General features: G+C 48.6%; 4 protein-coding genes across 4 annotated transcripts; 2 read left to right on the top strand and 2 right to left on the bottom strand.

Moving 5' to 3' along the window:
* Positions 1 to 936: 936 nt before the first annotated feature.
* Positions 937 to 8,065, bottom strand: LOC120901427 (ER degradation-enhancing alpha-mannosidase-like protein 3). Its single transcript, XM_040309374.1, has 12 exons — positions 6,765 to 8,065; positions 6,395 to 6,541; positions 5,421 to 5,573; positions 5,198 to 5,351; positions 4,560 to 5,123; positions 4,397 to 4,486; positions 4,081 to 4,333; positions 3,752 to 4,020; positions 3,442 to 3,676; positions 3,273 to 3,368; positions 3,023 to 3,195; positions 937 to 2,947 (listed from the first exon to the last, which is right to left on the bottom strand). The coding sequence occupies exons 1-12, from the start codon at positions 6,950 to 6,952 to the stop codon at positions 2,849 to 2,851; spliced, it is 2,421 nt and encodes an 806-aa protein (XP_040165308.1). The 5' UTR covers positions 6,953 to 8,065; the 3' UTR covers positions 937 to 2,848.
* Positions 8,066 to 8,574: 509 nt separating this feature from the next.
* Positions 8,575 to 11,292, top strand: LOC120901850 (DNA repair and recombination protein RAD54-like). The gene is made up of 4 exons (XM_040310174.1): positions 8,575 to 8,687; positions 8,750 to 9,261; positions 9,340 to 9,835; positions 9,904 to 11,292. The coding sequence occupies exons 1-4, from the start codon at positions 8,685 to 8,687 to the stop codon at positions 11,260 to 11,262; spliced, it is 2,370 nt and encodes a 789-aa protein (XP_040166108.1). The 5' UTR covers positions 8,575 to 8,684; the 3' UTR covers positions 11,263 to 11,292.
* Positions 11,280 to 14,308, bottom strand: LOC120901849 (nuclear pore complex protein Nup50). The gene has a single exon (XM_040310173.1). It carries the CDS (start codon positions 14,125 to 14,127, stop codon positions 11,494 to 11,496), a length of 2,634 nt encoding a protein of 877 aa, XP_040166107.1. The 5' UTR covers positions 14,128 to 14,308; the 3' UTR covers positions 11,280 to 11,493.
* Positions 14,309 to 15,016: 708 nt separating this feature from the next.
* On the top strand, positions 15,017 to 24,445 carry LOC120903059 (protein ABHD13). The gene is made up of 3 exons (XM_040312256.1): positions 15,017 to 15,170; positions 15,240 to 16,002; positions 23,703 to 24,445. The coding sequence occupies exons 1-3, from the start codon at positions 15,017 to 15,019 to the stop codon at positions 23,809 to 23,811; spliced, it is 1,026 nt and encodes a 341-aa protein (XP_040168190.1). The 3' UTR covers positions 23,812 to 24,445.
* The last annotated feature ends 2,548 nt before the right edge of the window (positions 24,446 to 26,993 follow it).

Below are 26,993 nucleotides of genomic sequence, written 5' to 3'. Positions count from 1 at the left end.
CAGTTTTCAGTTTTGCACAACAACAAACCTTTCCCTATTGTTATGTTTTCTGTTTTGTTAGGGTTATGAGAAAAAGGAGAAAAACAGTCGAAAAGAAATTAAAAATAATTGAACTACTTTACAAGCATTCCAATTAAAAACAAACAAATACTTACCCCCTTTCTCGCATGCACCCGTATTGCATTTTCCACTAAGCATGTCCACTAAGAGACATTGGACATCCTTCGCTTTTCTGGTTTCTGGGCCTTTCCTTCGAGCTCCTCAGCACCATTGACACAATTGACTACCGAAAAAGGGCGCAAATGTACCTTGCTTTTGTGCCGCTCACCGTAGATGGCTCTTTGGCGGGCAAATTACACGCTAAACATACCAACACAAACGCATCCATCTCGTTTCCGGGGTTCCGGTTCCGTTTACTGCGAGCTGTTCCTGACTCGACCGACCGACCGACCGTCGCCAGGAAACGGGACCGAGCATTGTGCAAATGGGGGAAATGAAAGAACAAACCGGGTGCCTGGTCCTGGCGGGGTAGCAGCCAGCGGAAATGAAATGATTTGCACAAAAACTGCCCCTAGACAGCTCTAATGAGAAAGAGAGAGGGCAGTGTCGCCCAACTTCCGCGGGGTGGTCATTCCATTCCTGTTCGGTCACATTTGCCTTTCGGGGCCGCGGACACCAGAGGGAAGTTTCTAATTAGTAATTATTTGTCGGAAAACACAAGGAAGCTTGGTCGAGACGGTTGGTCTTTTCAAATGTACATCTGGAGAGCGTTTTTTAACAGCATTACAATGAACGACGGCACAGGGTCAACTGAAAGAAAGAAAAACAAAATTATTGGAACAGTAAAAGATTTACACAAATATAATTATTATTGTTTGTAATGTCATCAACAAACGATGCTACGCACGATTTCCGTCATCCTAAAACTTACAATACTTGTGTTTTGATATAAAATTTGCAGTTTTTATTTACAAAACTAAACAACATTATTATTATGAAATACAAAAAAAGGAAAGAACGAACAGAAACGACTCGTCTTAGTAGAATGGAAAACAATAATGCATTTCGTCTAAGCCCCCCCCCCCACAAACACTGCCTGCTTCGACTGCTCCACTCACAGTGGCGTCGCGAAGGAACAAGTGTGTGAGAAGTTGGGCTTCTTCTTGTTTTTTGTTCGTTTTGTGTGGAATACCACCACCCATTTCGGGGGACAGAATTTACGTTTTTACGTCTCACTTACATCCTAACGCTTGGTGCATGCGGCACCTGCGCTATTGCAACATGTTTCAAGAAATTTAATCTACTTACGTTCTAATGTTGTTACCGCCCTTTGCCGCCCGCCCTTGCGCGGCTGCGAATCCTAGAGGATGTGCGCCCCTCGCTTCGTACAAAATAGATATTTACAGCATTTTGACCCTTTGCTTTCACACATTCCAAGGAGTTTGCAAAAACAAACGGTTCTTCTTCTTTTTTTTTTTAATTTGGTGCTATCGACGGATTTCTCGCTTTTCGCTTCATTTGTCTAACTCCGCGCTTTTGACGACATCATTTTTTTTCATTCTTGCCATCTTCTTATACTCTTCAACATTTCTTTGCTAGCGAAATAAAGTAAATTGTAAACTGTTAACGAAAGTGAGCTGCGCACAATTGGGTGTATGTGTACGTGTATGTGTGTGTGTGTGTGTGTTTTAGGCGATATTGAATAAATCAGTAATTAAAATATATGTTTGCTATTCGTGTAGAAAAAGAGTTCGGTAAGGATAAACTCTCTATTTAACTGTTCCGAAGCGGCTATAATATCAGGTAAATGATAGAGATAACAGAACTTATGAAAGATAAGATAAGCATGGCAAAAAAGGCTTGTCCAGTAACAGCACAAAAAAGAAGCCCCCATTAGCGATATGTTTGTGAGCGTGCGCGTGGCTATAGAAAGCAGCGATTGGAAATATAATTGTAATTGCGGCAGGAAACGAATTGCACACAGAAAGGAATGAACGTGAAGGAAATCAAACAATACAAACAAACAAAAAATCGGCCCTTTCTTCATCGAAGGGAACTACTAGCAGTGCAATTGAATTAAAGTTAAATCCCTTTTCTTTTCTAACTCCATCGCTGATACGATGCTTGGGCCTCACCTCTCTTTTTCGTCCTTTTTCGAATTTACACTACACTAGAGATACCGTTTTGTTTGCGTTTGTGTTTCTTTTGCCTTCCGTTTTGCTTAACTATACACTAATGTATCACTTTTTTGCGTTAGGGTTGAGAAACGAACAGAACAATACTCACTAGAATGCACGCCTTGAATGCATATTCTTATAACCCTTTTCACACATTCTCATCTCATTCATTTACCACCATCGTTCATTTCCTGGACAACGAAAATTTTTTTATCGGTCCCTTTCCCTAATGCAACCTCCTTTTTTACGTGTGTGTAATTCATTCATTTGTCTAACTTTTGCTAGCAAGTATAAACACACCGAAAGGACGTTTGTTTTGCACGTCTTTCGGTGCCATTTAGTTACTCCCGCCAGGAAAAGGCGACATTCCCTCTTTTCTCTACGACCAACAGTACCACTTTCCCCCCACAGCGACATTTTGCTAATCAATTCATTACTATCTAACCCGGGCGTCGGTCGTCGTGCGTCGGTCACATCGGAATACAGATGTGAGAGGAGGATTTGCGCGGATCAAGTGTTACCGAATCCGGGTGGAACGCTGCATGAAGAACACTCCCGAGGGACGACCACCTTCTTTCCCTTTTTTTTACGTCTCCCTACTTCCCTGATCGGCGGCAATATCGTTCACGGCTACACACTAGCAACTCGGGCTCTACTCGGCACCGCTACTACTATGGCGTCACTTTTGAGTCACTACTTTTCGTGTCAGTCTTCGTTATGCTTGCGCGGGCCAGCTTTTCCTTCAGCGCCGTCACGGACATTAGCGTAAGCTGCAGTAAGTAAAAGAACAAATGAAGCCGTTTCAAGACCAATCAAGAACAGGTGCATGTGCTCGAAGCAATTACCTCAAGGGAGGGCTGCTCTTTGATCGCCTTGATGAGCTGTTCCGCTTCCTTGGTGAAGAGGAACACTACCGGGATCAGCACGTCGTCCCGCCCGTCGCCCGACATGGCAAACATTTGCTGATTGTTGATCGACGTGTTTGGCGTATTGTCGATCACAATTGCAGCCACGGCTCCTGCAAAACAGAGGAATAAATAATACATTCAAATTCAATAACGCACAGCCCGTTTAAGCTGAACATTACACACTTACCCGCCGACTCCACGCGTCTCGCTTTATCGACAAACGTACACTCGCCTCGCTCGATAATTACAATCATTCCTCGAATTTCTTCCGCATTTTTCAGTGCTACAGGATAGGAAGAAAAGCCGTTTCATTAGTAATGATGTGCCAATGATGACCCACACGCAATCTATCTTACCCGAGCAAACCTTTGCCGGCTTGGCAAAGACGGCCCGCTGCACCACGGCCAAATCGTTCACCAGCTCCATACCGAAGTGGCTGGGGCCGGCCTCGAGGATGCGCATCTCCCGCTCACCCTCCCGCTTGTAGGCGACGGCCTGCAGCTGCGTGTTGGGAATGGAGTTGGAGTTGGAGAGTTCCACCATCTCTTGCATGAAAATCAGCCCCCGTTCGGCATCCTCCGGCGATTTGGCCTGTTGATGTTTGCACAAATTAATACTCTCGATCTCACCCAAAACCTTTCTGGGACAAAGGTGTGCTAAACTTACATTGTGGAAGCTGTGCAGCAGCTGCACCTTGCCCTCGCCTAGAGAAACCATCGTAATGCCCATGTCATAAACTGTTCGTAGATGATCCGTATTGCTTGCCTGAAAGTCAGCCGCTCTAAGTCGCTTGGCACTCGATATGCGCGGACAGACTCCCGTAACGAGGTCACGGAGTGGGCGCCGGACTGTTTCAGGAAACAACTTGTTCGGGCTCGGGCAGGATCGCATGTAGTCGAGCATGTGCACCTGCTCGTCCTGGTCGCGTACCCCAGCTGGAAGGCGAAAGGAGGTTAATACGACTGCTTAAGAGAACTGCCGTCCTCTGGACTTACTGAAGGTATGGTTCCCCAGTTGGCCCAACGTCAGTGGCAGCAGATGTGCTTCGGTAGTGAAGATAAAGTCTTCGATGTTGAGTATCAGATCGGCCGGATCCGAGAACAGCAGGAAGAGATACTTGAACGTTTCGGAAAGCACGTACGAGTCCATGCGATCCTCGTGCTTTCCCGTGCGCACGTCGTTAACCGCGGCATAGCCGCAAGGAACTCGTGCGTGTTTCTGCAGTGCTTTCAGTGCTTTTTTGCCCGCCTGTAAAAGAGAAAGAAGCTCCATTTAACAAACTGAAATACACTTTAGTTAAACTCTGCTTACATGTAAATAATAGTGATCACCCGTGGCGCGGTATAGGAAGTACGTGGATTCAATAAACTCGGGACGAAGGTGATGCTGACCCCAGTGCACCTGTAGCAAACAGCAAAGCAAGAAAACCGTCCTTAAGTATTTGACACGAAAAAGAATTTCCTCCTCCAATTACCTGGAAATCGAACGTAAATGCCTCCGGAATGAACGTGTGCATCTGCATCACCTGATAGAGCATCTCGTGCGTCTGTACCGCCGGTTTCAAATCACCGGACAGTACCTGCAGCCCGGGCCAAAAGGCAAGCAGTGCGTCCATAAAGTTGCGCGTCTTCGTATGCGGCCGATGCATCTGCACGTCCAGCAGCATCGGTCCCTGGCTGATGTACTTCATGATCGCATGGTAGTGGCGGTTGAACCGGGCCAGGTAGCGCTCGTCGCCCAGCAGTATGTACGACTTCAGGCAGTACTCGTAGTAGGAATCGATGCCGGCCCCGACGCCCGACTCGCGCCGTATCCAGTCGCCGGAATGTACGTTCAGCACCGTGCCCATCAGCTCGGAGCTGCGGTGGCGCATCTTCCACAGCGCATCCATGGCCGCGTGTGCCTTCACCTCGAAGATCGGCTCCCCGCTCAGCCGGGACAGGGCGGCAAACTCCAGCAGTATCGTGCCGGCACAGGCGGTGCAGGTTTCGCGCGAGTGGCGCAACGCTTCCACCTTCATGCCGTGCTTCAGATTCACCTGAAAAAGGGGAGGGCGGGATTGGAAGGAAATTGTTAATGCAGTTCTACCATTTATTGATCTTCCCAACGTACCCTTGCGTGGGGTATGCCCGTGGAGGTGTTAAATGCTGGCAGTAACCGGTAGCCGAGATCCTTTGCCATCTCGAGCAGTTCGCCACGGTACCACGTCATCACGTCCGCCTGCTTTTGCACATACTCCGCCAGAATGTGTCCGGACAGAAGGCCACTGTAGGAACAAATTTAGTGATTAGCAATGACTGTTACAAAAATTGTAATGATTTGCTACTCTTCTCACCCGATCATGCGAATGTTGGTTTCAAATACCGACACGATGATGTCGTTATCGAACTTTACATCCTTGATCACCAGTTTGACGGCGTGCTCAAACTCTTCCAGATCGCCCAGCACCACCAGCGTGTCGAGCGTATCCACCAAGGTCATGGAAAAGCTGTAAACAAGGAGGAGAAAAAATGATATTTGATAAAAAAGATTGCAACCAACAATTAGCTTCCCATTGCTTCTTAACATCGACATTTATATGACCGTTTCGGGATTTAATAAATAATTAAAATCCAATATTTGATTCCGGTGGGTTGGACCAGCAAAGCACATGCGATTTTTGGCGATTTTTGGCTTGAATTTTGTTAAAAAATATAAATAATAAATGACGAAACCCTACCAAACTGGCATGACGAATACATGGAGCATATGAGCACGCTTTTTACAAGTTCATCGTTCATTCTATTGTCTGGCAAAAACATTACAACCAAGGACAAACGTTTTACAGCACAATTCACCATAAAAAAGACCCCAAGAGGTTCATAGATTATGAAACGGATGGAAAAAGGTAATTTAAAAACGATTCGTTGTACAAAAAACAATCCGCCACACCAAATGACGCACTCTGCCCTTGCTCTGTGTGTGCGTCGGTCAACTTGTTTCCACCGAGTTCCAAGATAAGACCAAGTATCGTTTCGCACTCCCCGCGCCCGTGTCAACCGTACCAGACGATAACGGCTGTGCTATACATTTGTTTTGGTACGTGTGTGCGTGTGTGTATGCGTTTGCATAACACAGCGTTGAAAGAAGAAAAAAATAATAGAAATTAACCGCAACAATCGTTCGGCTTTTGCACTCGTCGCCATCGTCTTATCAACCTTTTTTCCCCCCATTCGGTCGGACACGTCAGCAAAGGGGGCAGCGGGAAGGGGAAAAATTGCCCAAAAAAAACCCTGCCTCCATTCGGTCCAATCCCACTAATTAACTTACTTCCCGAGCGTATCGTCCAGGTCGCCACGGGACGGCGTGACACCACGGTAGCGGCCGGCGCAGCTCAGCGGCATCAGCTCATCCGCCGGGTAGGCATTGTCCATGTACGCCCGGTACGCGTGGTAGAACATTTCCCTGGCTTCCTCTCTGTCCATGTGCGCGTTCCATGTGTGAGTGTGTGCGTGCAAAAAAGAAAGAAAAAAGGAACCCTCTTTGGACCTACGGCCTACGGAAGCCGGACTGCTCCCGGGCCACCGAGGCCCAAAAGGGGGTTCCGTTTTTTGGGGGAGAAAATGGAAAAGATATGAATTAGTTTACATTCTTAGAACCCGCGAAACAGTGGAGCACTCTTGGCACTATTGCGCCTTACTTAAGCTCGTTTCGCTCCTTGTTGGACATGTTGTGCGTTGGTACGGTTGGGATCTGCTCCGCCAATGCAAGGGTGGCCCACCCCAGCACCACCGCCGTTAGCATCGCGATGAAGGTGAGCAGCTCGTGGATCGGTCGATGGCCGGTCGAGGCTGTCCCACCACCCCGAACGTTTATAACTGTCCGCATATTGGTCGTTACTAAATACACTGCTTTAACTGTGTAAGCACTTCCTTAGGGCCACTTCCTGTCGTTTCGCTCGTCCTCCCGCGATCAAGTGGTGTTGTGGTTGCTCGGACAACCGCAGGCTCGATGACGTGCCACGCAATCTTCTTGACCAACTCGCCTTATTCGGGTACGCGGACCAGAATACCGTTTCAGGGGTGGTTTATTTTCACTGCACCCAGTTGCGCCCCCCGTGGTGACGGAACGGGAATTCGCGTACGTGGAGCTGAGGTGTTGGTGTAACGTGATGGTTTGAGGGTGTTTGCTTAGCTGCTCGCTGTTCACTTCTAACACCGTTAGAAGCTGCTGCTATGCATCGCTCGCGAGATAAAGCAATGTTAAGCAAGACCCTTTCGGCCTGTTGTTGTTGCGCTCCACTTTCTATTGCTGCTTTTGTTCTAGTTCCTGCTACCTTCACCGTACGAACGATCCTTCGAATACACTAGCCCCCCCACCCCCGTCGCTGGTGCACTGATGATTGATTCTTGCACCGTCCAAACACAGCAACCACTGGCTAGCATAGCTTCGTATCGTCATCATGTGCACATCATCTTGCTCTCATTTAGTGTATCTTTTGCCTCGCACACACTCCCGCTGCACTAACACGTACTATCAGGAAACGGAACACATCGACATGTTTTAGCTGCTGCGCTGGTGGTGGTGTCGGTGGCCGTGAAAGCAATTGCACTCAGCGCATAAAAACAATAAAACGAACGAAAACTGATCTCGCAAAAGGGCTGCCGTTTCGGAGTTGCCCTTGTTTTAATGATGATGATGATGATGATGATGGTGGTAGTGATGATGTTTTCCCTCTTGATGTGTTGTTGGCCACTGGGGCTGATGGAAAAACTCCTATCACAGTGGGCAACAATCACCACACCAAACTGCGTTGAACTATCGCGTTAGCACGGGAACGGGAACTGCACAGATTGAAGCTACTTTATCGACGATTTAGCACGGCAGAAGGGTAAAAAGTGTACCCGTCCTTCAGAACTAGCCCGAACCCGTTGTTCCGTACACTTTTTTTCGCTGCTGCACGGAGCGCCTTTCTCCCGTCCGTGCGTGCCTGCGTGTATGTGTGTTGTTCGATTATTTTTGCCTGCTGTCAGTTTGACAGCTCGCATATGACAGTTTCCCTCTTGCCGCCCGGTGAAAAAGATACACCAACACACGAGGCAACTTCTTGTGGAGAAACGGTTTTTTGAATTGGCCGTTTATGATTCAAAGTAGGACACAAATTAGATGGAAAATTGCATCGTTTTTCTAGTGTTGGGTTGTTCAACGGACTTTTCGGCTTGCAAAAAATCTTTTTTATTTATGGTTTGTATTTTACGTCATATTTTATGTTATAAAGATTAGTTTACTAAACATTGCGCAATTGCTGAAAGTTGTACAAAGCATTTCTAATTTAACCCCATTTTCTCCCAATAATTCCTTGTTTCTTTTAGCAATCTGGTATTAATATTAATTTTAAGATATTTTATCACTTTATCATAATTTTACATCATCCAAGATGTCATTGTATTTGTCGCAAAATGCACAATTCCAGCGCGGCGCAATTGTCACAACATTCCGCGCCAAAGGGACGCTTCGGCAAAAAAGAACAAAAAATCACAACAAACCGGTGGTAAATGATTCCACACGCAATATTTCTTTTATTTTTTGTTGAGTTCAACACAACACAAAACATCACATAATGGTAATCCGGAAGTACCCTTTTTTGGCCTTCTCCTCACTCATCTCTGCCCCTTGTCTTTTCAGCGTAAAAGCCTCGTGCCACAGCGATGCACCCCGTCGAATGCCGTTCACTCGCCGTTCAAAAGCCCGCTGTCGGCACAAAAGCGCCAGCGCGAGTGCCGCAAGCGATTGCCGGACAAGGGCGGGACGGCGGATCAGCCGCCGACGCCGAAACTGTCCGTGTCCGAGCACGAGCTGATGATCATGAAGATTCTCACCCAGCCGTTCAAAATACCGATCGCCAACTACGTGCCGGAACATTCGACGCGATGTCTCGGCATGAAGCGGTCGGCGGCCCGGCGTGCCCTGCACGATCCGTACGCGTGCAATGCGCTGGTGCTGTTCAGCCCGCCGGAGCTGACCGAGCACGACAAGCTAAAGATGGACAAGAGCAAGATACAGGTGCACGTGGTGGTGGATCCACTGCTCGGGAACATTCTGCGGCCGCATCAGCGGGAGGGTGTGCGGTTCATGTACGACTGTGTGACCGGCGCGAAGGGTGACTTTAACGGGTGTATCATGGCGGACGAAATGGGGTATGTAGTGACGGGGGAAGAGGGCTTGACCGTGGAAGAGAAATGCTGATTGTGCTCGCATTACCTTCTCTCTTACAGGTTGGGCAAAACGCTGCAATGTATTACGCTGCTCTGGACACTACTGCGCCAAAGCCCGGATTGTAAACCGACGATCAATAAAGCGATCATCGTGTGCCCGAGTTCGTTGGTGAAGAATTGGTACAAAGAGTTTGGCAAGTGGTTGGGCTGCCGCGTCAACTGTCTCTCGATCGATGGCGGGTCGAAAGAGCAAACGACCAAAGAGCTGGAACAGTATATGGCGAATCAAAGCCAACGCCACGGCACACCGGTACTGATCATCAGCTACGAAACGTTCCGGCTGTACGCGCACATCCTGAACAACTCCGAGGTCGGTGCGGTCCTGTGCGACGAGGGGCATCGGTTGAAGAACTGCGAGAACCTTACCTACCAGGCGCTGATGGGGCTGAAGACAAAGCGACGTGTGCTGCTGTCCGGTACACCGATCCAGAACGATCTGACCGAGTACTACAGCCTGCTGCACTTTGTCAACCCGGGCATGCTGGGATCGACGGCGGTAAGAAGCGGTTTTGGGAAGCATTTCTCGTACATATTTACGACCTCTTTCATTTGCACTTGCCACAGGAATTCCGCAAACAGTTTGAAAATCCAATCCTGCGCGGCCAGGACGCCAACTCAACCGACGTGGAGCGGGAAAAGGCAGCGGAACGGCTGCAAGAACTAGCCGCCCTGGTGAACCGCTGCATGATCCGGAGGACCAGCGCACTGCTCACGAAATATCTCCCCGTCAAGTTCGAGATGGTCGTGTGCGTGCGCATGACCGAGGTGCAGGCCGCCCTCTACAAGAGCTTCCTCCAGTCCGACACGATCCGGCGCAGCGTGATGGAGAAGAACGCAACCAAGGCAAGCCTGACGGCCCTTTCCAACATTACCTCACTCAAGAAGCTGTGCAATCATCCGGACCTTGTGTACGAAAAGATCCAGGAGCGTGCGGATGGGTTCGAGAATGCGGCCACCATTCTGCCGGACAATTACAGCCCCCGGGAATTGCGCCCCGAGCTGGGCGCCAAGCTGATGCTGCTGGACTGTATGCTGGCGTCGATCAAAACCAACACCACCGACAAGATTGTGCTCGTGTCGAACTACACGCAAACGCTCGACCTGTTCGAGAAGCTGTGCCGCAAGCGGGGCTACGGCTACGTGCGCCTCGACGGCACGATGACGATCAAGAAGCGGGGCAAAGTGGTGGACCAGTTCAATCAGCCCGATTCGAACGATTTCATCTTCATGCTCAGCTCGAAGGCGGGCGGCTGCGGGTTGAACCTGATCGGTGCCAACCGGCTGGTCATGTTCGATCCCGACTGGAACCCGGCGAACGATGAGCAAGCGATGGCGCGGGTGTGGCGCGATGGGCAGAAGAAACCTTGCTTTATCTACCGGCTGCTAGCGACCGGCACGATCGAGGAGAAGATTTTCCAGCGCCAAACGCACAAAAAGGCCCTCTCGACGACGGTGGTGGACAATGCGGAGGACGGCGAGCGACACTTCACGCAGGACGATCTGAAGGACCTGTTCAAGCTGGACGAGCAGACGCGGTCCGATACGCACGACATCTTCCGCTGCAAGCGGTGCACCAATGGGGTGCAGATGAAGCTGCCGCCGGACGACAGTGACTGCATGTCCGATCTGGCCCACTGGTATCACTGCGCGAACAATAAGGGCATCCCGGACGATATACTGTCCAAATCGTGGGACATTACGCGGTGCGTGTCGTTCGTGTTTCACCACCGGTCGAACTCGGCCGTCGTGGAGCAGCAGCTGGCGGAGCAGCGGCGCCAGCAGACCCTGGCCAAGGAGCAGGAGGAAAAAGAGGAGGAAGAAGAGGATGAGGAGGATAAGGAAAACAAAGGGTACAACACGGAAGGGGAAGAGGATGAGGAGGAGCCGGAAGATGATGAAAAGGATAAAGATTTTGTGTTGTAGTGTGTAACACGGCGCCGTACATTCGCCTAATTGGGCACGATGTAAATGTTTATTAAAAACGAAAAAAAAAACGAATGTATCCTTTCCTGCTCTTCTGACTCGTATTAGTGCTTGCCGGATGTGACCCGTGTGGCGCTCTCTTTTCTCATCTAACATCGTGTTCTCCGGTTTCCTTTTGCTACAATCATTCTTCTGGCCCTGACACCATGCTTTCCCTTACCTTCCGGCCCTTTACTTCGGCTTGTACTTCAGCAGCGTTGCGAGCAGCTCGTCCGCCTCCTCGCCCGTCTTGACGCGCAGCAGCACCGACGTTGGCGGCGGCTTGGCGTCCGGCGTCGGCAGACAGATCATCATCACGTTGTTCTTGCCGAGACGCTGCACCGGCACCGATTCGTTCAGGATGATGTTCAGCAGAATGTTGCCGAGGCTCGTGTCGGCCCGCACCAGCACCTGCACCTTCGCGTCCACCATCTTGATGTGGAGCGTGCCAACGCCACGGTCGGAGTACGAGGCGCCCACCTTCACGAACAGCTTGCAGCGCTTCGAGTACACGCTGTCCTTCTCCTCCACCGGCGTAAACTCCACCTTCGGCGGTTCGTCCTCGTCGGCTTCCGCGTCACCACTGGCCGGTTTTTCCGGTCCACCACCCGCCGCACTGCTGTCCGGTGCGGGCGGTTTGCTCACAACACCGCCAAACGTGAACCCGCCGGTAGCGGATTTGGCCGCAAACGTGGACGCACCGGCAAAGAAGGACGAGGAGGAGGTGGACACGATCGAGGGGGTCGTTGTGGTGGCGTTGGTACTGGCACTGGTCGAAGAGGCAAGAGTACCGAACGAGAACGGTTTGGAGGAACTGCCGAACGTGAAACCGCTGGAGGGCTTCGTGGGCGATTCCTTTGCTGCCGTTGCCGCCGACGCCGAACCGCCAAAGAAGAAGCCCGGCTTTGGCATTTCCTTTTCCGGTTCTTTCGGTTTGGCGGGTTCTGATGCTGCGGGCGCTACTTTGTTTTCCGGTGCAGCTGCTTGCGAGGTCGTAGTAGGCGCCGTCTTTTCCACCGTTTTGCCCGGCGACATTGCCTGGATCTCGTCGAACTGCTTCTCGTAGTCTCTAAACACCGGATGCAGCTTGCAGTACGGGTTTTCGCGACACTTTTCCGTAATCCACGCAATGAAGGCTTTGTTCAGAGCGACCACATTGTTGCGAATCACCGTTTGCTTGTCCGCCTCCGTTAACGGCTTGGTGGACTGCTTTTTCTCTGCCTTTTCCTTCTCCGAGTCCGTCTTGGATGTGCTCGATGATGCTGCCGGCTGTGACGAGGAGGAGGAGGAGGAGGACGCAAAGCTGAACATTTTCTTTATCGCGTCATCACTGGTTCCCTTCGGTGGGGCAAACGATGCTTTGCTCTTTTCCGCTGTCGCTGCGTCGGACGTCGAGCCGGCGGGAACACCGAAGGAAAATGTCTTTTTCTCCGCTTCGGGAGCTTTAGAGCCGAACGAAAAGGTTGATGTTTTGGGTGAGGAGGAGATGCCTGCGGCACTGTCCTTTCCGCCGGAAGCGGCCGTACCGAACGAGAAGGTCGCCTTCTTCTCTGAGCCGGGCTCAGCATCCGCTTTCGTTGCGTTGGAGCCGAAAGAAAACGTTGCCTTGGGTGTATCGGGCGAGGTGACCGCTGTGCTTTTCACCGCAGCAGCAGCAGCAGCCGGCGATCCGAATGTGAACGTTTTCCTCTCCGGTGTCTCGGACGGTGCCGTCTTGGCCGGGTTGGTGCCGAACGAAAACATGCCTTTGCTCGCGGCGGGAGAACTGGCCGCCGATTCCTTGGTTCCACCAGCCGGCGATCCGAATGTGAACGGCTTCTTGTCCGCTTCCGGTGCGTCCGAACCAAACGTGACGGGCGTTTTAATCACACCGCTGGGCGTAACGATCGATGTGCCTTTCGGTGTGGCTGCCGGGGAGCTTCCGAACGCGAAACCTTTCTTATCCGTGGAACTGCTGTTTGCATCCGCTTTGGCGGCATTGGAACCGAACGAAAACGTACCCGTCGTGGTGGGCTCCTTCGATGCGGTAGGGGAACCGAACTGTATCGATTTCTTCTCCGTCTCGCCGTCCGGTTTGGCTGCGAAAGAACCGAACGAAAACGTTGGCTTCGGTGCGGCATCTGTGGACGAATCTTTACCGCCAGCCAGCGTGCCGAAGGTAAAGTTGTTGTTCGGTTTGGCAGCTTCCGTCGCTTTGGGTGGAACGGTGCCGAAGGAGAACGGTTGGGCGGGTGCGCTGCTGGCTGCCCCGAAACCGAACCCACCCTTGCCCGCGTCACCTTCCTTGGACGATGAGATGCCAAAGCCGGACGACGTGGAGGACGCCGTTTTCGCTCCCTCCGCCGTACTGTCCGCCTTCAGACTGGTCGGCGATCCGAAGGCAAACATCTTTTTGCTCGCATCCGACGCTGCCATCGTGCCGGCGTTGGAACCGAACGAAAAGGCTGGCTTCGCTGCACCGCCGCCGCCACCGTCGGCCGCAGCACCGCTCGACGACACCGTTGCCGTACCGTTGCCATTCGTTTTGGCGGCGCCAAGCGTTGACAGGAAGGAGAACGACTGTGCACCGCCACCGCCCGGCTTATCCGCCCCGCTCTTGGCGAGCGGCGTCGAGGCGAATCCCTTGAACGCACCGAACACGGACGCGGAAGCGGACGGGGCGGTACTGTCCGCATCGTCGGTTGCGACCCGGCGCCGGGCCTTCTTGATGACCCGCTGTTTTAGGACGTCGTCGCTCGCCTTCGTAAACTCGCCCTTCTCCTCCGGCTCGTCCGTTTCGTTCCAGTTCAGATGGTTCAGCGACGATTGCGGGCCGCGTTTCGACATGTTTTGCGGGGCGAGGATGCGTTGGTCGGTTGCTAGAGGTGGTCGCACGCCGGTGGTCACGTAAAACTGGGGGGTTTTCGCACGCCACGGGGATTTCGATACTTTCGGCGGGCGCACGGAATAAAACGTGAAAAGCGCTTCCACAACAGTATTCGCACAACAAACGTCAAAAAGCTGTGAGCTGTCAAAAAGGTTGGGGAGGTCAAATCGCGATGAAGAATGCCACTGTGCGGTGTTTGGTATGGTCCGATTTTTTTAAATTATAAAACGTGAAAGAATTGAAGATTTTTGAAACGTATCACAAGTTTCGCAAAATTCTCAATCTAAAACCCGTTGAAAGCATAAAAAAAGTGAAAAAGCACGCAATGTTATGCAAAGCGCTCTTTTTAGTACAGCTCGTTCTTAGCACACACGCACACTAGCGCACCCGCCGCTCAACTGTCAAAACGTTCTAAGAAAGAGAAACGGAAAAACAACAAACATTACCGTACGCCACACACTCCGTAACCAGTAGAACGGCAACATTTTTACTTTCCCATCGATTTGCGTGTCGTTTTCTTTCGTCCATTTCCGCACAAAACCAAACACTCCGATGGCCGAACAACGGTGCGACAGTTGAACCCGATTCAAACGTGCCCGCAACACCATGCCGACCGGTTTTAAGCTGCGACCATGTGTGTCTTCAGAGCAACGTTGCACAAACGCCAGCCCGAAACGAATCGTTATCGTAAAATGTTGCTAAGAAAGGTTGGCAAAGCGTGCTGTTAACGAGCTTTTTGTTCACCGTTCCTGAGGAGAGTGTGTGCGTGTCCCAACCCGACTGTTGCCCGTCAATAAACACCCGGCGACGTTGCAGCCCAAAACAGAGCGAAAGGAAACCGTCCCCAAAATGTCATTCCGCGACTGGAAGATTGTGCGGGTGCTGGCCGGAATAGCGATGCGGATATGGGCCGCCAGTGGAGCTGCCCTGCTGTCCGCCTTCCTGATCTACGTGGTGTATGGGGGCTTTTTTGCCTTCCTGCTACTTTTATTCGCCGTTTCTGGTAAGCGTGGGCCCCCTTTTCCCCTACCCGCCACCAAATATTAACAAACATATTCATTTGCTTTTGCAGGCATTCTGTACCACGCGCAGGACAACCTGCTGTACCATCCGGAGCTGCCGGCCAACTCGCGCATCTTCATACCCGTTCCCTCCATGCACGGGCTGCCTTACGAAACGCTGCACCTGAAAACGCGCGATGCCGTCTCGCTGCACGCGTTCTGGATCCGGCACCCGGGCGACAAGGGCCGCTACGTGCCAACGATCGTGTACTTTCACGGCAATGCCGGCAACATGGGGCACCGGTTGCAGAACGCTACCGGCTTCTATCACACGCTCCAGTGCAACGTGCTGATGGTGGAGTACCGCGGGTACGGCCTGTCGACGGGCACGCCAAGCGAGAAGGGCTTCTTTGCCGATGCCCGCTCCGTGCTGGACCATCTGTTCAGCCGGCACGATCTGGACCATGGGCAGATCGTGGTGTTTGGCCGGTCGCTCGGCGGTGCCGTGTCGATCGATCTTGCCGCCGATGCGGTGTACGGTGCGAAGCTGATGGGCGTGATTGTGGAGAACACGTTCACGAGCATACCGGACATGGCGGTGGAGCTGATACACCCGGCGGTGCAGTACCTGCCGCTGGTGCTGTACCGCAACCAGTACCTGTCGGTGGACAAGATACAGTTCGTGTCCGCGCCGATACTGTTCGTTTCCGGCCTGGCCGACACACTAGTGCCGCCGCGGATGATGACGATGCTGCACACGCGATGTGGCAGCACGCGCAAACAGATGCTGCAAATCGTTGGCGGTTCGCATAACGACACGTGGGCTGTGAATGGGTGAGTAGGTTGCTGTGGGGCGCGTAATTAATGTTTTATTTTTTTGACGATGGTGTTTTGGGGATAGTTTGATGGTTTATGGGGAGTTGTGTAACTGCTGTGTCTGGGAAAGGAGCAGGTCACGCAACGGTTTATTTATTATTTAATTGGATTACAGTGAGCGAATAAGGAGTGGATCATAGAAAAGGAAAGATTAATAGTTTATTCACCGCTTCGTTATCAATCTTGTTCTTGATCGTGTGCGTTTTTGCGATCGATCTAAACAACAAAGCAAACAACCGGGTTAGTACCGGGATAACGGGTTGAAGGTATTTAATTGTTTAATTTATCATTTTCCTTTTACGACCTTAGGACTAAAGCGAATATAAGAACTATGCGTTGTATTTTTCGAACGTATCTAATTATTTGGTTCTTGCTACTGGAAGAACGGTCCAAATGGGAAATGATTTACGACTGATTTGGTAAGAGCCGTAGCATCTATCGCAAACAGAACTGAATCTCATAATATTATTAGATATTAGTTTTAAAGTATTTAAAATGTTCAGAATTTTAATATTCATTTTAATAGTTGGTATTAATAGTTGTTGATAGAAATTCTGGATCGCACACAGGACTCCGATCCAACTTCGATTATTTTAATCCGATTCCGACTCCGGCAAAATAGGAACCACTAGTTCCGTCCGGAGTCGTTCGGAGTCGTCCGGAGTCGTTCGGAGTCGTCCGGAGTCGTTCGGAGTCGTCCGGAGTCGTTCGGAGTCGTCCGGAATCGTTCGGAGTCGTCCGGAGTCGTTTGGAGTCATTCGGAGTCGATCGGAGTCGTCCGGAGTTGTTCAGAGTTGTCTGGAGTCGTACGCAATCGTCCGGAATCGCCCGGAGTTATCCGGAGTCGCCTGGAGTCGCCCGGAGTCGGAGTCGTCCGGAATCAACCAGAGTTGGAGTCATTCGGAATCATTCAGAGCCGACCCGAGTCGGTCGGAGTCAACTAGAACCGTCCGGTGCAATGTGCTTGTTATCATATTATTTCATTTCGTTGTTTGTCTTTCACTTTGCACGTGCACTTCGTATACAGGCCTTTGATTCGATGATTAACGACGGCCGATTCCGGACGACTCCGTGCGATTCCGACTCCGAGTGACTCTGGACGACTTCGACTCCGAACTAGTGATGGGTAAAGTTAGCAAAAATCCGGAATCGACTCCGATCCGACTCCGAAAAATTCGGCATCGACTCCGGAATGTAGGTCCGCCCTGCATTTTCCGTAGTCGTTCGGAATCGTTCAGAATAATCGGGCATCGTCTAGAATCTCCCGAAATCGTCGGGAATCGTCCGTAATGGTCTGGAATCGTCCGGAATCGCGCGGAGTCGTTCGCAGTCGGAGTCGTCCGGAGTCGTTCGGAGTCGGAGTTGGCCTTCGAAACAAAGGCCTATATACGAAGTGCCTCCGGCCGATTCCAAACGACTCCGACTGACTCCAAACGACTCCGAACGACTCCGGACGACTCCGGATGACTCCGACTCCGAACGACTCCGACTCCGAACGACTCCGAACGACTCCGAACAGCTCCGGACGGCTCTGGACGACTCCGGGCGGTTCCAGCCAACTCCGGGCGACTCAGACTCCGGGCGACTCAGACTCCGGGCGGATCTAGTGGTTCCATTTTGCTGCAGTCGGAATCTGACTAATAATAGTCGGAGTCGGATCGAAGTCGTCGGTGCGCTCCGGAGACCAAATCACTACTCCGAACGACTCCGGACGACTCCGAATAATGCTAGGCGAACCTTCCTTCCGGAGTCGGTTCTGAAAGTATCGAAGTCTGATCGGAGTCGACTCCGGACATTTGCCAACTTTATCCATCACTAGTATGATCATTTGTAAGGACTAATCGAGGATCGGTAATGCATTTTGAAAGTAACTCTAACAAAAGCAACGATCAACATCCAATGCTTAACCGCAACTTAACTAATGTGCAGTGGACTGCTCTAAAAATGTCTCGAAAATGACCTAAATTAGACATAGGACAAGTTTTATCGTATAAAAGGCTTGAAACGCTGCTGTTGAATGCAATTCAGTATTTCGCTTATGTTTAACCCCAAGAAAATAGCTTAACTGTTTTCAACCATATCAGCACAAACTGTCATTTGAATGTCAAACGAAATACGAAATGTCCCGCACCGAAATTGCCCCGAAATCGATTGTGTATCAAATCCTGTGCCCGATCACCCAACCGTGCCTCACAGACAGTTAATACAGCAGGAGCATATTTTGACACAATGGTAATTAAGCCCTGCAATGCGCCCGCGACTAATGGGGCAGGAAATTCCCATTTCCCAAATGCTTGGCCAGGAGGCAGAGGAAGAGAAGCAAAAGGACAATGCGCACTAATACGCCGTCAACGCCGCCAATCTGTTAATGCTTTACCGCGTCCATCCGTTCCCCATCCCCGTGGTTGTGTGCCTTCTCACGTGGTGGCGCGAGTGCTTTCACTCCCAAGACCCTTGCCGGGGCGCGGCGAAGGGGAGTATTGATAGGATTATTCTACATCACTTGATATCCTCTTTTACATAAATTGAAATGATTGTTGTGATTTCCCTTTTTTCCGCTTCAATGGGTATCATCATCATCATCATCGTACAAACTTCACCGTTTGTGTGGGGATTGCGACTCCCTGCTGCATGCGGGTTGGACATACAAGCGCACATATTACGTGCGTGTGAGGGAGATTCCTTTAGCCCTAGCCGGGAACCATACCACCCAACCCTTGGTGTGCGTTAATGTGCAAATGGGTGGTAGGCGCATTTAAACTCTACCCTGCCCTGTGTTAAATGTGGAAACGCACGGTGACGTTTGATGGCATTAATGCTGACGAAGGAAATTTCTGTCACAAAATGGAAACCTGGCTCCTCGCCCCGTTTTTTTTTCGCGGTACCACCACGCGGAAAAGAGGTAGCCGCCGCCACCTGTCCCCTCCGTACGCGGCTCATCCATTCCGTACCGATTTGTGGAAAATGGTTCGTCAAAAGGGTAATGATGATGGTTAGATTTTAGGCGCCAATGTTCAGTGCCCGAGGGGGGGATGGACCCGGCTTTGCGCACACTTGACGGGATTAATTTTACATTGTGCATTGTTTTTGCCCTGCGCGTCTGACGGTAGCCCCCCGTTCTTCCTCTCCACACATAGACGCACGGGTGAAGTGGAGTAAAAAAGCGGACAGATTTTAACTCATTTTTCATCATCAAACGCTTTACTATGCCGCAGTAGTACTCTACCAGTACTGAGTACTACGCACCGGTACTACGTTCGGTCCGGTGACAGACATAATGGGTGGCACGTGGTTGTGTAAGCTGCTGAACCAAACGACCTTTTTATTCCACACAATAAGTCCTTAATGGAGATGCACGTAGGAGTAGCAATGTGTGCAGGGGGGAGTTTTCCTCCCAAAAAGGTTAAGAAAATGGAAAATGGATTCAAAATTGGGTAAAGAGGGGTTTCTTGTTATGCTGTTGTCCATGAACCCCTTTGCTATGGGGATCAGCTATTGCGGTAGAGATTTGAAGTGGTCAAGGTAATAATTTCCGGTTGCGTTACCTTGGACATTATAGTAAGACAAACGGAATTAGGGTATTCGTTTCGGGGTGTGTTTTGTTATAAAATTGGAACATTTTTTTGGACTCAATTCATCAAATAAACATGACCGAAGGTTGCCGAAGGGGTAAAATCGGCAATTCATACGACCTAACAACATGCTCGTCATGGTTTCAAGTCCCGAATGGACCGTGCCTCCTCCATACGTAGGCCTTGACCGACAACGGTTGGTGTACCAAAGCAGAAAAAGAAGGTTGCCGAAATAACTGAAATGAAGCTAACGTCGTTTGCCAGCAAAACAGATGATTGTTTTTACATTGGTACTAAATATTTAACGACCAAGAAGACTTTCATTGCCCATAAAAGCTACTTCACAGTCTTCGGTAAGTTGTGATCTACCCCATCTCTCGATCGAGTATGAAGTGTACTGATCGACTGATCTATTTTTCAGAAGTTTTACTGAGCCTGATGTAAAGGTCCTTAACTGATGCTTTTGGATAACTATGTCTATCTCACCCAGTCCCCAGTCCAATCTTCCTGATCCAACCTGATCACTCTATCTTTGTGTTTCATCTACAACTAATTCACCAAGAACTAAACGCTTGCGGTCTTGGCCTGTCTCAGGAGCGTCCGAAATCACTCACGTTCTCGCGCCTTTCTCTACCAATCCGTTATCCCGGCCTTAATGGCGGACGCCTCCACGCCATCCTGTAATCTTGTCTTGTGGACCGGTACTATATAAGTGCTGTATCCTTGTGCATTCTTCTCTGTGTATCCGCACAACTCTGCTTCCATGCTATAGTCGTTGCTGACCTTTGACCCGAGATAGGTGAATTCTGGGACGACTTCAAAAGTGCGTTCACCTATCTATACGTCACGCCTACTTAAGTTTAGTTTTGTTGTTGTTATGGTCGCTGATGTTGCCACCATCAGTTTGGTCTTTGCCTCGTTTATCTGCAATCCGAGGCTCTCTGCCGCCTGCTCGACACCCTTGGAAGGCTTCTGCTACATAGGAGAGCCGCAGATCAATGATGTCTATATCATCAGCGTATGACAGGATCTGGGTTGACTTATAGAAAATGGTTCCCGTAGTCTCCACCCTCGTGTCGCGGATGGCCCTCTTTAGCGACCGGTCTAAAGACCGAGACCAAAAGGCTGGGTGAAAAAGCGAAATTACCAGAACCAACCTACAATGCTATAGTCTGGTATCATTTCTCAGATGTTAAAAGATGCAGGTTGTTGTGAATGGCTTTATTCGCGTCTCATAACGTTTGTGTGTAGAGCTCTCATTTGGAGCTCGTTCTCTTCCGCATTTGTCAATCAATCATGTCCTTGGAACCTCAAGTTGATGAAGAGAATCATCAAAATTGGTATGTGAAAAGTGTTCTTGATATTTTTGGATGATGTCCAGTAAGATTTAGTAGTAGTAATAGTTGGTAGGGATATCTTATCAAAATAGCTATAACTAGACAACTGTTTTCGGTGGGTTGGCCTAATATACCTACAGCAAGGCTTCTAGTCATTATGGAGTAGTTGGCAATGATACGACTCCATTCACGGGATTCTTTTTTTTTTTTTTTCGTTGCCTCTAGCCCTTAGATCTATAGAATTTATCACTCTTGAATCGCTCTTAGGATCTTAGGACTTCAAGTCGATCCGCCCATCGCATAGATATTCTAGATATTGTCAGCAACCTTTCAATTCAATACCTAACTTAACAAAAACATTGCTATTTAAAGGATTTCAGAAACTTCTTGAAGAATATCAGAAGAAGCACAAAGAGATCTGGACAGATAGGGCCTCAATCTGAATCTGACTATAATCAATTGAGCAATGGTCAACCAGTTCCCTCGTAGATCAGCATTTGTCAAGTTTGACGAGCATACAGGGTTTTCCACGGGTTCTCATAGTTGTGGGACACTTCCTTGACTCTTTCCTACTGGAAGTGAACTTCATATGGTGGAAATTGGACTCTATGGCACCCTTGTTGGACAGGCTCCTTCAAAATTCCTATTGGAATTGTGCAACAAGGGTGCTATAGAGTCCTATTCCCATTACATAAGGTTCATTTCACGTTAGAAAGAGTTCATTAAGTGTCCCACGGCTATGAGAACTCGTGGAAAACCCTGTAATAGCATGATACATTCTGTCGAATGCGGCTTTAGTGAGACACACTTTTAGCTAAAAAGCGTAGCAATACGGTCAGCTGTAGCTTAGAAATTGCCCTAGATTGTGCACCGTTGACCTTCTGGGAAGGAATCCATGTTGGTTTGGACTGATGTAGCTGCTGAAATGAAACATGGCTGTTACTAGACTGTTTCAAACTAGAAATTGTCTCCACCACAGGTCTTCAAACTACCATCCACGAGCTAAATGCGGTTCTTAAGAGACGACTTAATACTAGACGACTGTAGAATTTGGACCTTTAATGTTTGTAATTTCCCATCCAATAAAGATTGGAACTTTGCCTGATTAGCTAAATGTAACATAAAAATGGGAGCCCTCTGTTATATTATTGAAAAGCATTGTAGCGTGCGAACTGAAAAGTTTCGTAACACGCCTGTTTGTACGCCTGGTTAGTTCGATAGCAATCAGCGGGGAATTACTTTCGCTTGGCACTGCGCCACACTAAACGGTAATCCTGCAACGGAAAGTTTCAATCTCGTAGGATTCTGGGATAACTTTAACCAAACGCGAAACATACTTCCATGCAATGCGCAATGACGGTCATCAGAACGCAACCAGCATCCAACGCCGCACACATCCAGATACACATCAAATGATCAAATGATGCATCTAAGCGCTGTAACAGTGTGTTGAGAGCTTGTGGGAAGGTGAATAAAACATCAAACCCATCTTTCATGAGGCTGTCCCAAAATTCCCTCCCCGGGGAACACCTTCACAAAACCACCATAACCATCAACGGGTGAGAGAGAGAGAGAACACATGGATGGCTTCCGGACGGGTCGGGCGTATCAATGCGTGCCGGACAACTACGGGAAGATTGCCGGAGGGGGAGAAAGATACTAGAATACCACACCATGGCCCATTAACATCGGTGGCACTGTGTCTCTCTAGCTGTGTGTGTGTGTGTGTGTCTATATGCTTAATGTACCGTCATGGCTGCGGTTATTGCGCTGCGTACGCATTATCCTAGTTAATGTGTGCATGCATCAGGTAATCGGATTAGGCGTGAGTGCCGCGGAACGACTGTGTGTGTGTGAAAAGGGAATTTACTTCGGTGTGGTGTAAGTGCGAGATTAGTTCATTGGATGGGAATAATTTCACCATTCTCTTCTTGCGAATAGAGCGAATTCTTTTGAAGGGGAAGTCGGGGAAAATGTCTTAAATGGATGCAGCTAACCGTTCGGAAGGACTTCAATAGAAAACGTTATGTTTTTACTTGTTTTTACCACTTTTTCTGCAAATTACACTTTAGAAGCTCTGTTTTTAAAGGTAAATTATAGGAAAATTATAATACGGGAAGGAAATCATCATTAAAAACCACCCGAAGTTAACGCACACGAGTCATCCTGTTCACACAGCTTCCCAGAGGGAGCCAGAGTATTGAGCAAGCTACCAAAAAAGCCCTCCCTTTGCTCCCTATATTAGTCAGTAGCCGTTGCGATTAATTCTATAATGAGATAATTTATGTAGAAAATTAACTTCTACAATCGACCTTTTACCAACCGCGGAACGGCTACAGACCAGAACCATCATCATCCTCATCTTTTGCGCTCCGGTAGTGCGCGCGTCGTGTAATGCGTATACTTTTGTGCGTAAAAAGCAGCGTGATTTCGGTGCTCGAACGTTGAGCGTTGTTGTGTGGTGCACCGACCGGTGGGAAAGTGTGATGCGCAAGCGATGGCTAATGATTAATCGTTAGCCATTATTCAGCAGGCAAAAGCCCCTCTCTCCCACCTAGCTCCCGTAGGTTCGTAGGCGTTCTCTTTACCTTAAGAGTTTATTACATTTCCGTTACTTTTTTCCGTTAACTTTTGTGGCATTTCAGGGGGGGTGTGGGACATCATTTAAATATGAATAATGCGTCGTGATTGTGTGTGCGTGCACGGTAAAATTCTAATGGCCCTTTTTTCCTTCCCGCTCTCTTTGCAGCTACTACCAGGGTGTAGCCCAATTTCTGAAGGAGTGCAGAGAAACGAAAGGACCACTGCAGACACCGCCGGTTAGCCACAACGTGTGGCCCAACATTGAGGAGGTGTGAGGAGGAGGCTGAGGGACTCGGGTCCCCCAGTTGAATCGTATTCTCTCTTTTACTCTCTCTCTCTCTCTCCCTCTCCCACTTCTTCCGTGACCGCCTTTTAAATGCGACGCGCTTGCCAAAAAAACACGTGATGTGAATGTCTCTGTCACGGGGACGCATAAGAATGGGACGGACGGACGTTCTGATGTGATGCGATTTGCGGAAGGAATTTGACGGACGAATTGTACCGAATACCAGGGCCTCTACCAACAAATACACGCAACTAATACGCGATTAGAGTTAGACGAGCGCGCGCGGGCGTTCTAAAACAATTAGAATCTAGCGGGTGATGGGACAGCGCACAACCCACACCCTTTTATTGCCACCACCGTCACTGTTCGGTGGTCACCGTCTCACCGGTGAGGTGCTTTAGCAGTCGGGTGTGGCGGGAACGTAGCGTCCCCAGCAGTGTAGCTTCAGTTGAGCCGCAAACCGCAAACGCACCCAATTCGCCACAGCGCCTCACCACAGCAACAGGTTACAATAAAGCGAGAATTGAAGAGCAGGAGGAGCAGCAACAAAAGAAAAAAAAAAACGGTTAAAATTTTGAACATTAGCATAATAACAAATATTATAATAAATTAGCGTTAAAGTATTTTCGTCTCTTACGCGTTTGGTGCACACAAACACATACACACACACACACACAATCACCTATTTATCGTTCGCTTTCATCCACCGTTGGGTTCGCCGGCTTGATTCAATTACGACCTTCCCTTCCAAGGTCGAAGCGATTTTGGGTAGAAGGCAGCGTCGTTCCATTTTTCTTTTCAGCCAGCCCACCAATCTCGTCCGGTTGCGTGAAGCAGCAATGCGAGAAGAGAGAGAAAATTACATAAAATTCTTATTAGCTTCACGTCTTCGTCTTGGTAGTGGGGCTGTGAAAGGTGCGTTCAGGTGTGCGACAAGACAAGATAAATCGGCACAGCCTACTCTGCCTAGCCAGTCGGCTGGTAGGTAGGTGCTTGGTGTCAATGATTGAATTTAGGCAAACCATGTTCATGCTCTCGTCCTTGTGCGCACGCCGTTACGCCAGGGCGGTTTTGTCCGGGTGCCATCGATTCTTATTAAATATTGACGAACCGGTCCCTCGCCCCCTCCCACCGTGTCTATTTATTGCGTTCGATTTTTCGTGTTGATCGGGGGCTGCCGGGGTGCGGCTAACCGGGCGTAAAAAGCACGCGGTGGTGTAAACGAAATTAACTTACAGCGATACTTTATCACCACACCACGTGTTCTTGTTCTCTCTTGCGCATCAGTTCAACCGAAGAATGGCCGGCGTGAAATTAAACACCTGAATGTTGGTAGTTTTGTTTGAGTGTTTTTTTTCGTGTGAATGCCTTGTCCAAATAAATGGGAATTGAGTACCGAGAATCGGTCGCTTGATTGCCCCGGGGGCCAGGATTTTGTATAAAAATGGTACTGTTTTGTTCCGCTAGCTGAAATTGCTGATGTAAATCTTTTTGTGCAGTTCCTTTCTTGTCTTTTCTTCGGTAAGAAAGCTTCAGTTACAACATACATATTGCTTATTGAATTGTTAATAATATTGAAATTATTTCCACTTTCTTCAGAGAATGCTTGGAATGGTTCGAAATTCAAAAGAGTAGAAACATAAAACCCCTCTTAATACATTTTTGACAAAGGGGATGTAAGTAAAAAAACCACTTGCAGCAACTCGCCCTGCAGAGGGTGCATTGTGAGCTGGATAGAAAGCCACGGCGGAAAGTAAAAAATACCATTATTTGCCACGTCGAAAAGAATCATTTGTAACCGCATACACCTGGGCAAATGATTGGCGAGCGGGCGAGAGAAAAAAGGGGGAAAATAAACTTCCTATTGTAACAAGCGAGCTTGCTGTTGCTTTCTTGCTGTATCACCCACCGGGAATGGCTGAATGGGCGTTTAAGTCCTTTTGCGGTGTGAAGTATAGTTCGTTTTACTGCAGTAACAATAGTTATTGGATTTATTTTAAACGTAAAGTTAGTAAAAAGATACGAAAACAGATGTGCTACAACAGTGAATTTATTGTAAATGGAGGTGTAAAAGGTCTAGTGTTATAAGACTGCTCACTAACCTATTCTAAGGTCAACGTACTGAACCTTCCGAACCCCATATCACAGTCGGAGAAGTTGTATGTTCCCTCAATCGGGCAACAGTATCAAAGTAAACTCATTGAGAAAAAATGTGAGAAAACACAAGTACAATTAGTATAGTGACGATATATAAATGTTTCAGAAGTTACTTTCGAAACTATCGCTGCTGAGAAACCAACCATCAGGCGTATGAAGGTGCCTAGTACTTGGTGGGCCAGTACATATATAGTGTCAACAACAGTCGTCCCAAAATGCATGCATTTATCATGAGTAAGTACAATTTGGAAGATTTTATAAGTTCGAAATGTTTATTAATTATTGATTGAAGATTGTGTGCTTCACGGAAAGCTGGGCCTAACAATAGTTTAGCGCTAGACTGTTTGTATAAAATATATTTGTTTTTGTTTTAACAACTTTTTATGTTGTTTACTTCATTATTTCTCCTTCTTATTATGGCGTAATGAGTGATTTTTTTTATAGCGCAGTCGGATAGAGAGTCCTACGTAGCTACTACGTACGTAGTTATCGAACGCAGTTATCGAATTTGTCGATATTATTTGATATCGGTATAGTATGGGTAGTCTGTTTCCCCCTTAAGCTTTATATATTTTAGAAGTTTGCATACTTTTGCTCCAATTCTAGCTATCTTATGAAGAATACGCTTGGGATGACGTTGTAGTGTAACTGTTTTGTTACAAACTATCAATTTTTAATTAGTTTTTTTTAGACAATCAATGAAGAGTCACGGATCGGCCTTTATGTTAATTATCTAAAGGAAATAGTGTCTAGAAAATGGGAAAAGTTTATAATAATCTAAAACATTAAACTAACTCATTATCACTATTGTAAATACAAGTTGATAGACAATACAAATAAATTAACGAGTAACACTACAGGCTGTTGTCGGTCAAGGCGCTGCATCAGTCAGTTAGTCAGTCTTCCTCTCTATATTTCGTCTTTGCAATTCTCAGCTGAAAGAAATGGCAAAAGACAAAGTACTGCGAAAGAAGAGATAACAAAATCAATCGTTTGGAGTTAATTGATGCAGTG

This window comes from Anopheles arabiensis, chromosome 3 (genome assembly GCF_016920715.1).
Source record: "Anopheles arabiensis isolate DONGOLA chromosome 3, AaraD3, whole genome shotgun sequence".
NCBI classification, from domain to species: Eukaryota; Metazoa; Arthropoda; class Insecta; order Diptera; family Culicidae; genus Anopheles; species Anopheles arabiensis.
This window is presented reverse-complemented; position numbering and strand designations above follow the sequence as displayed.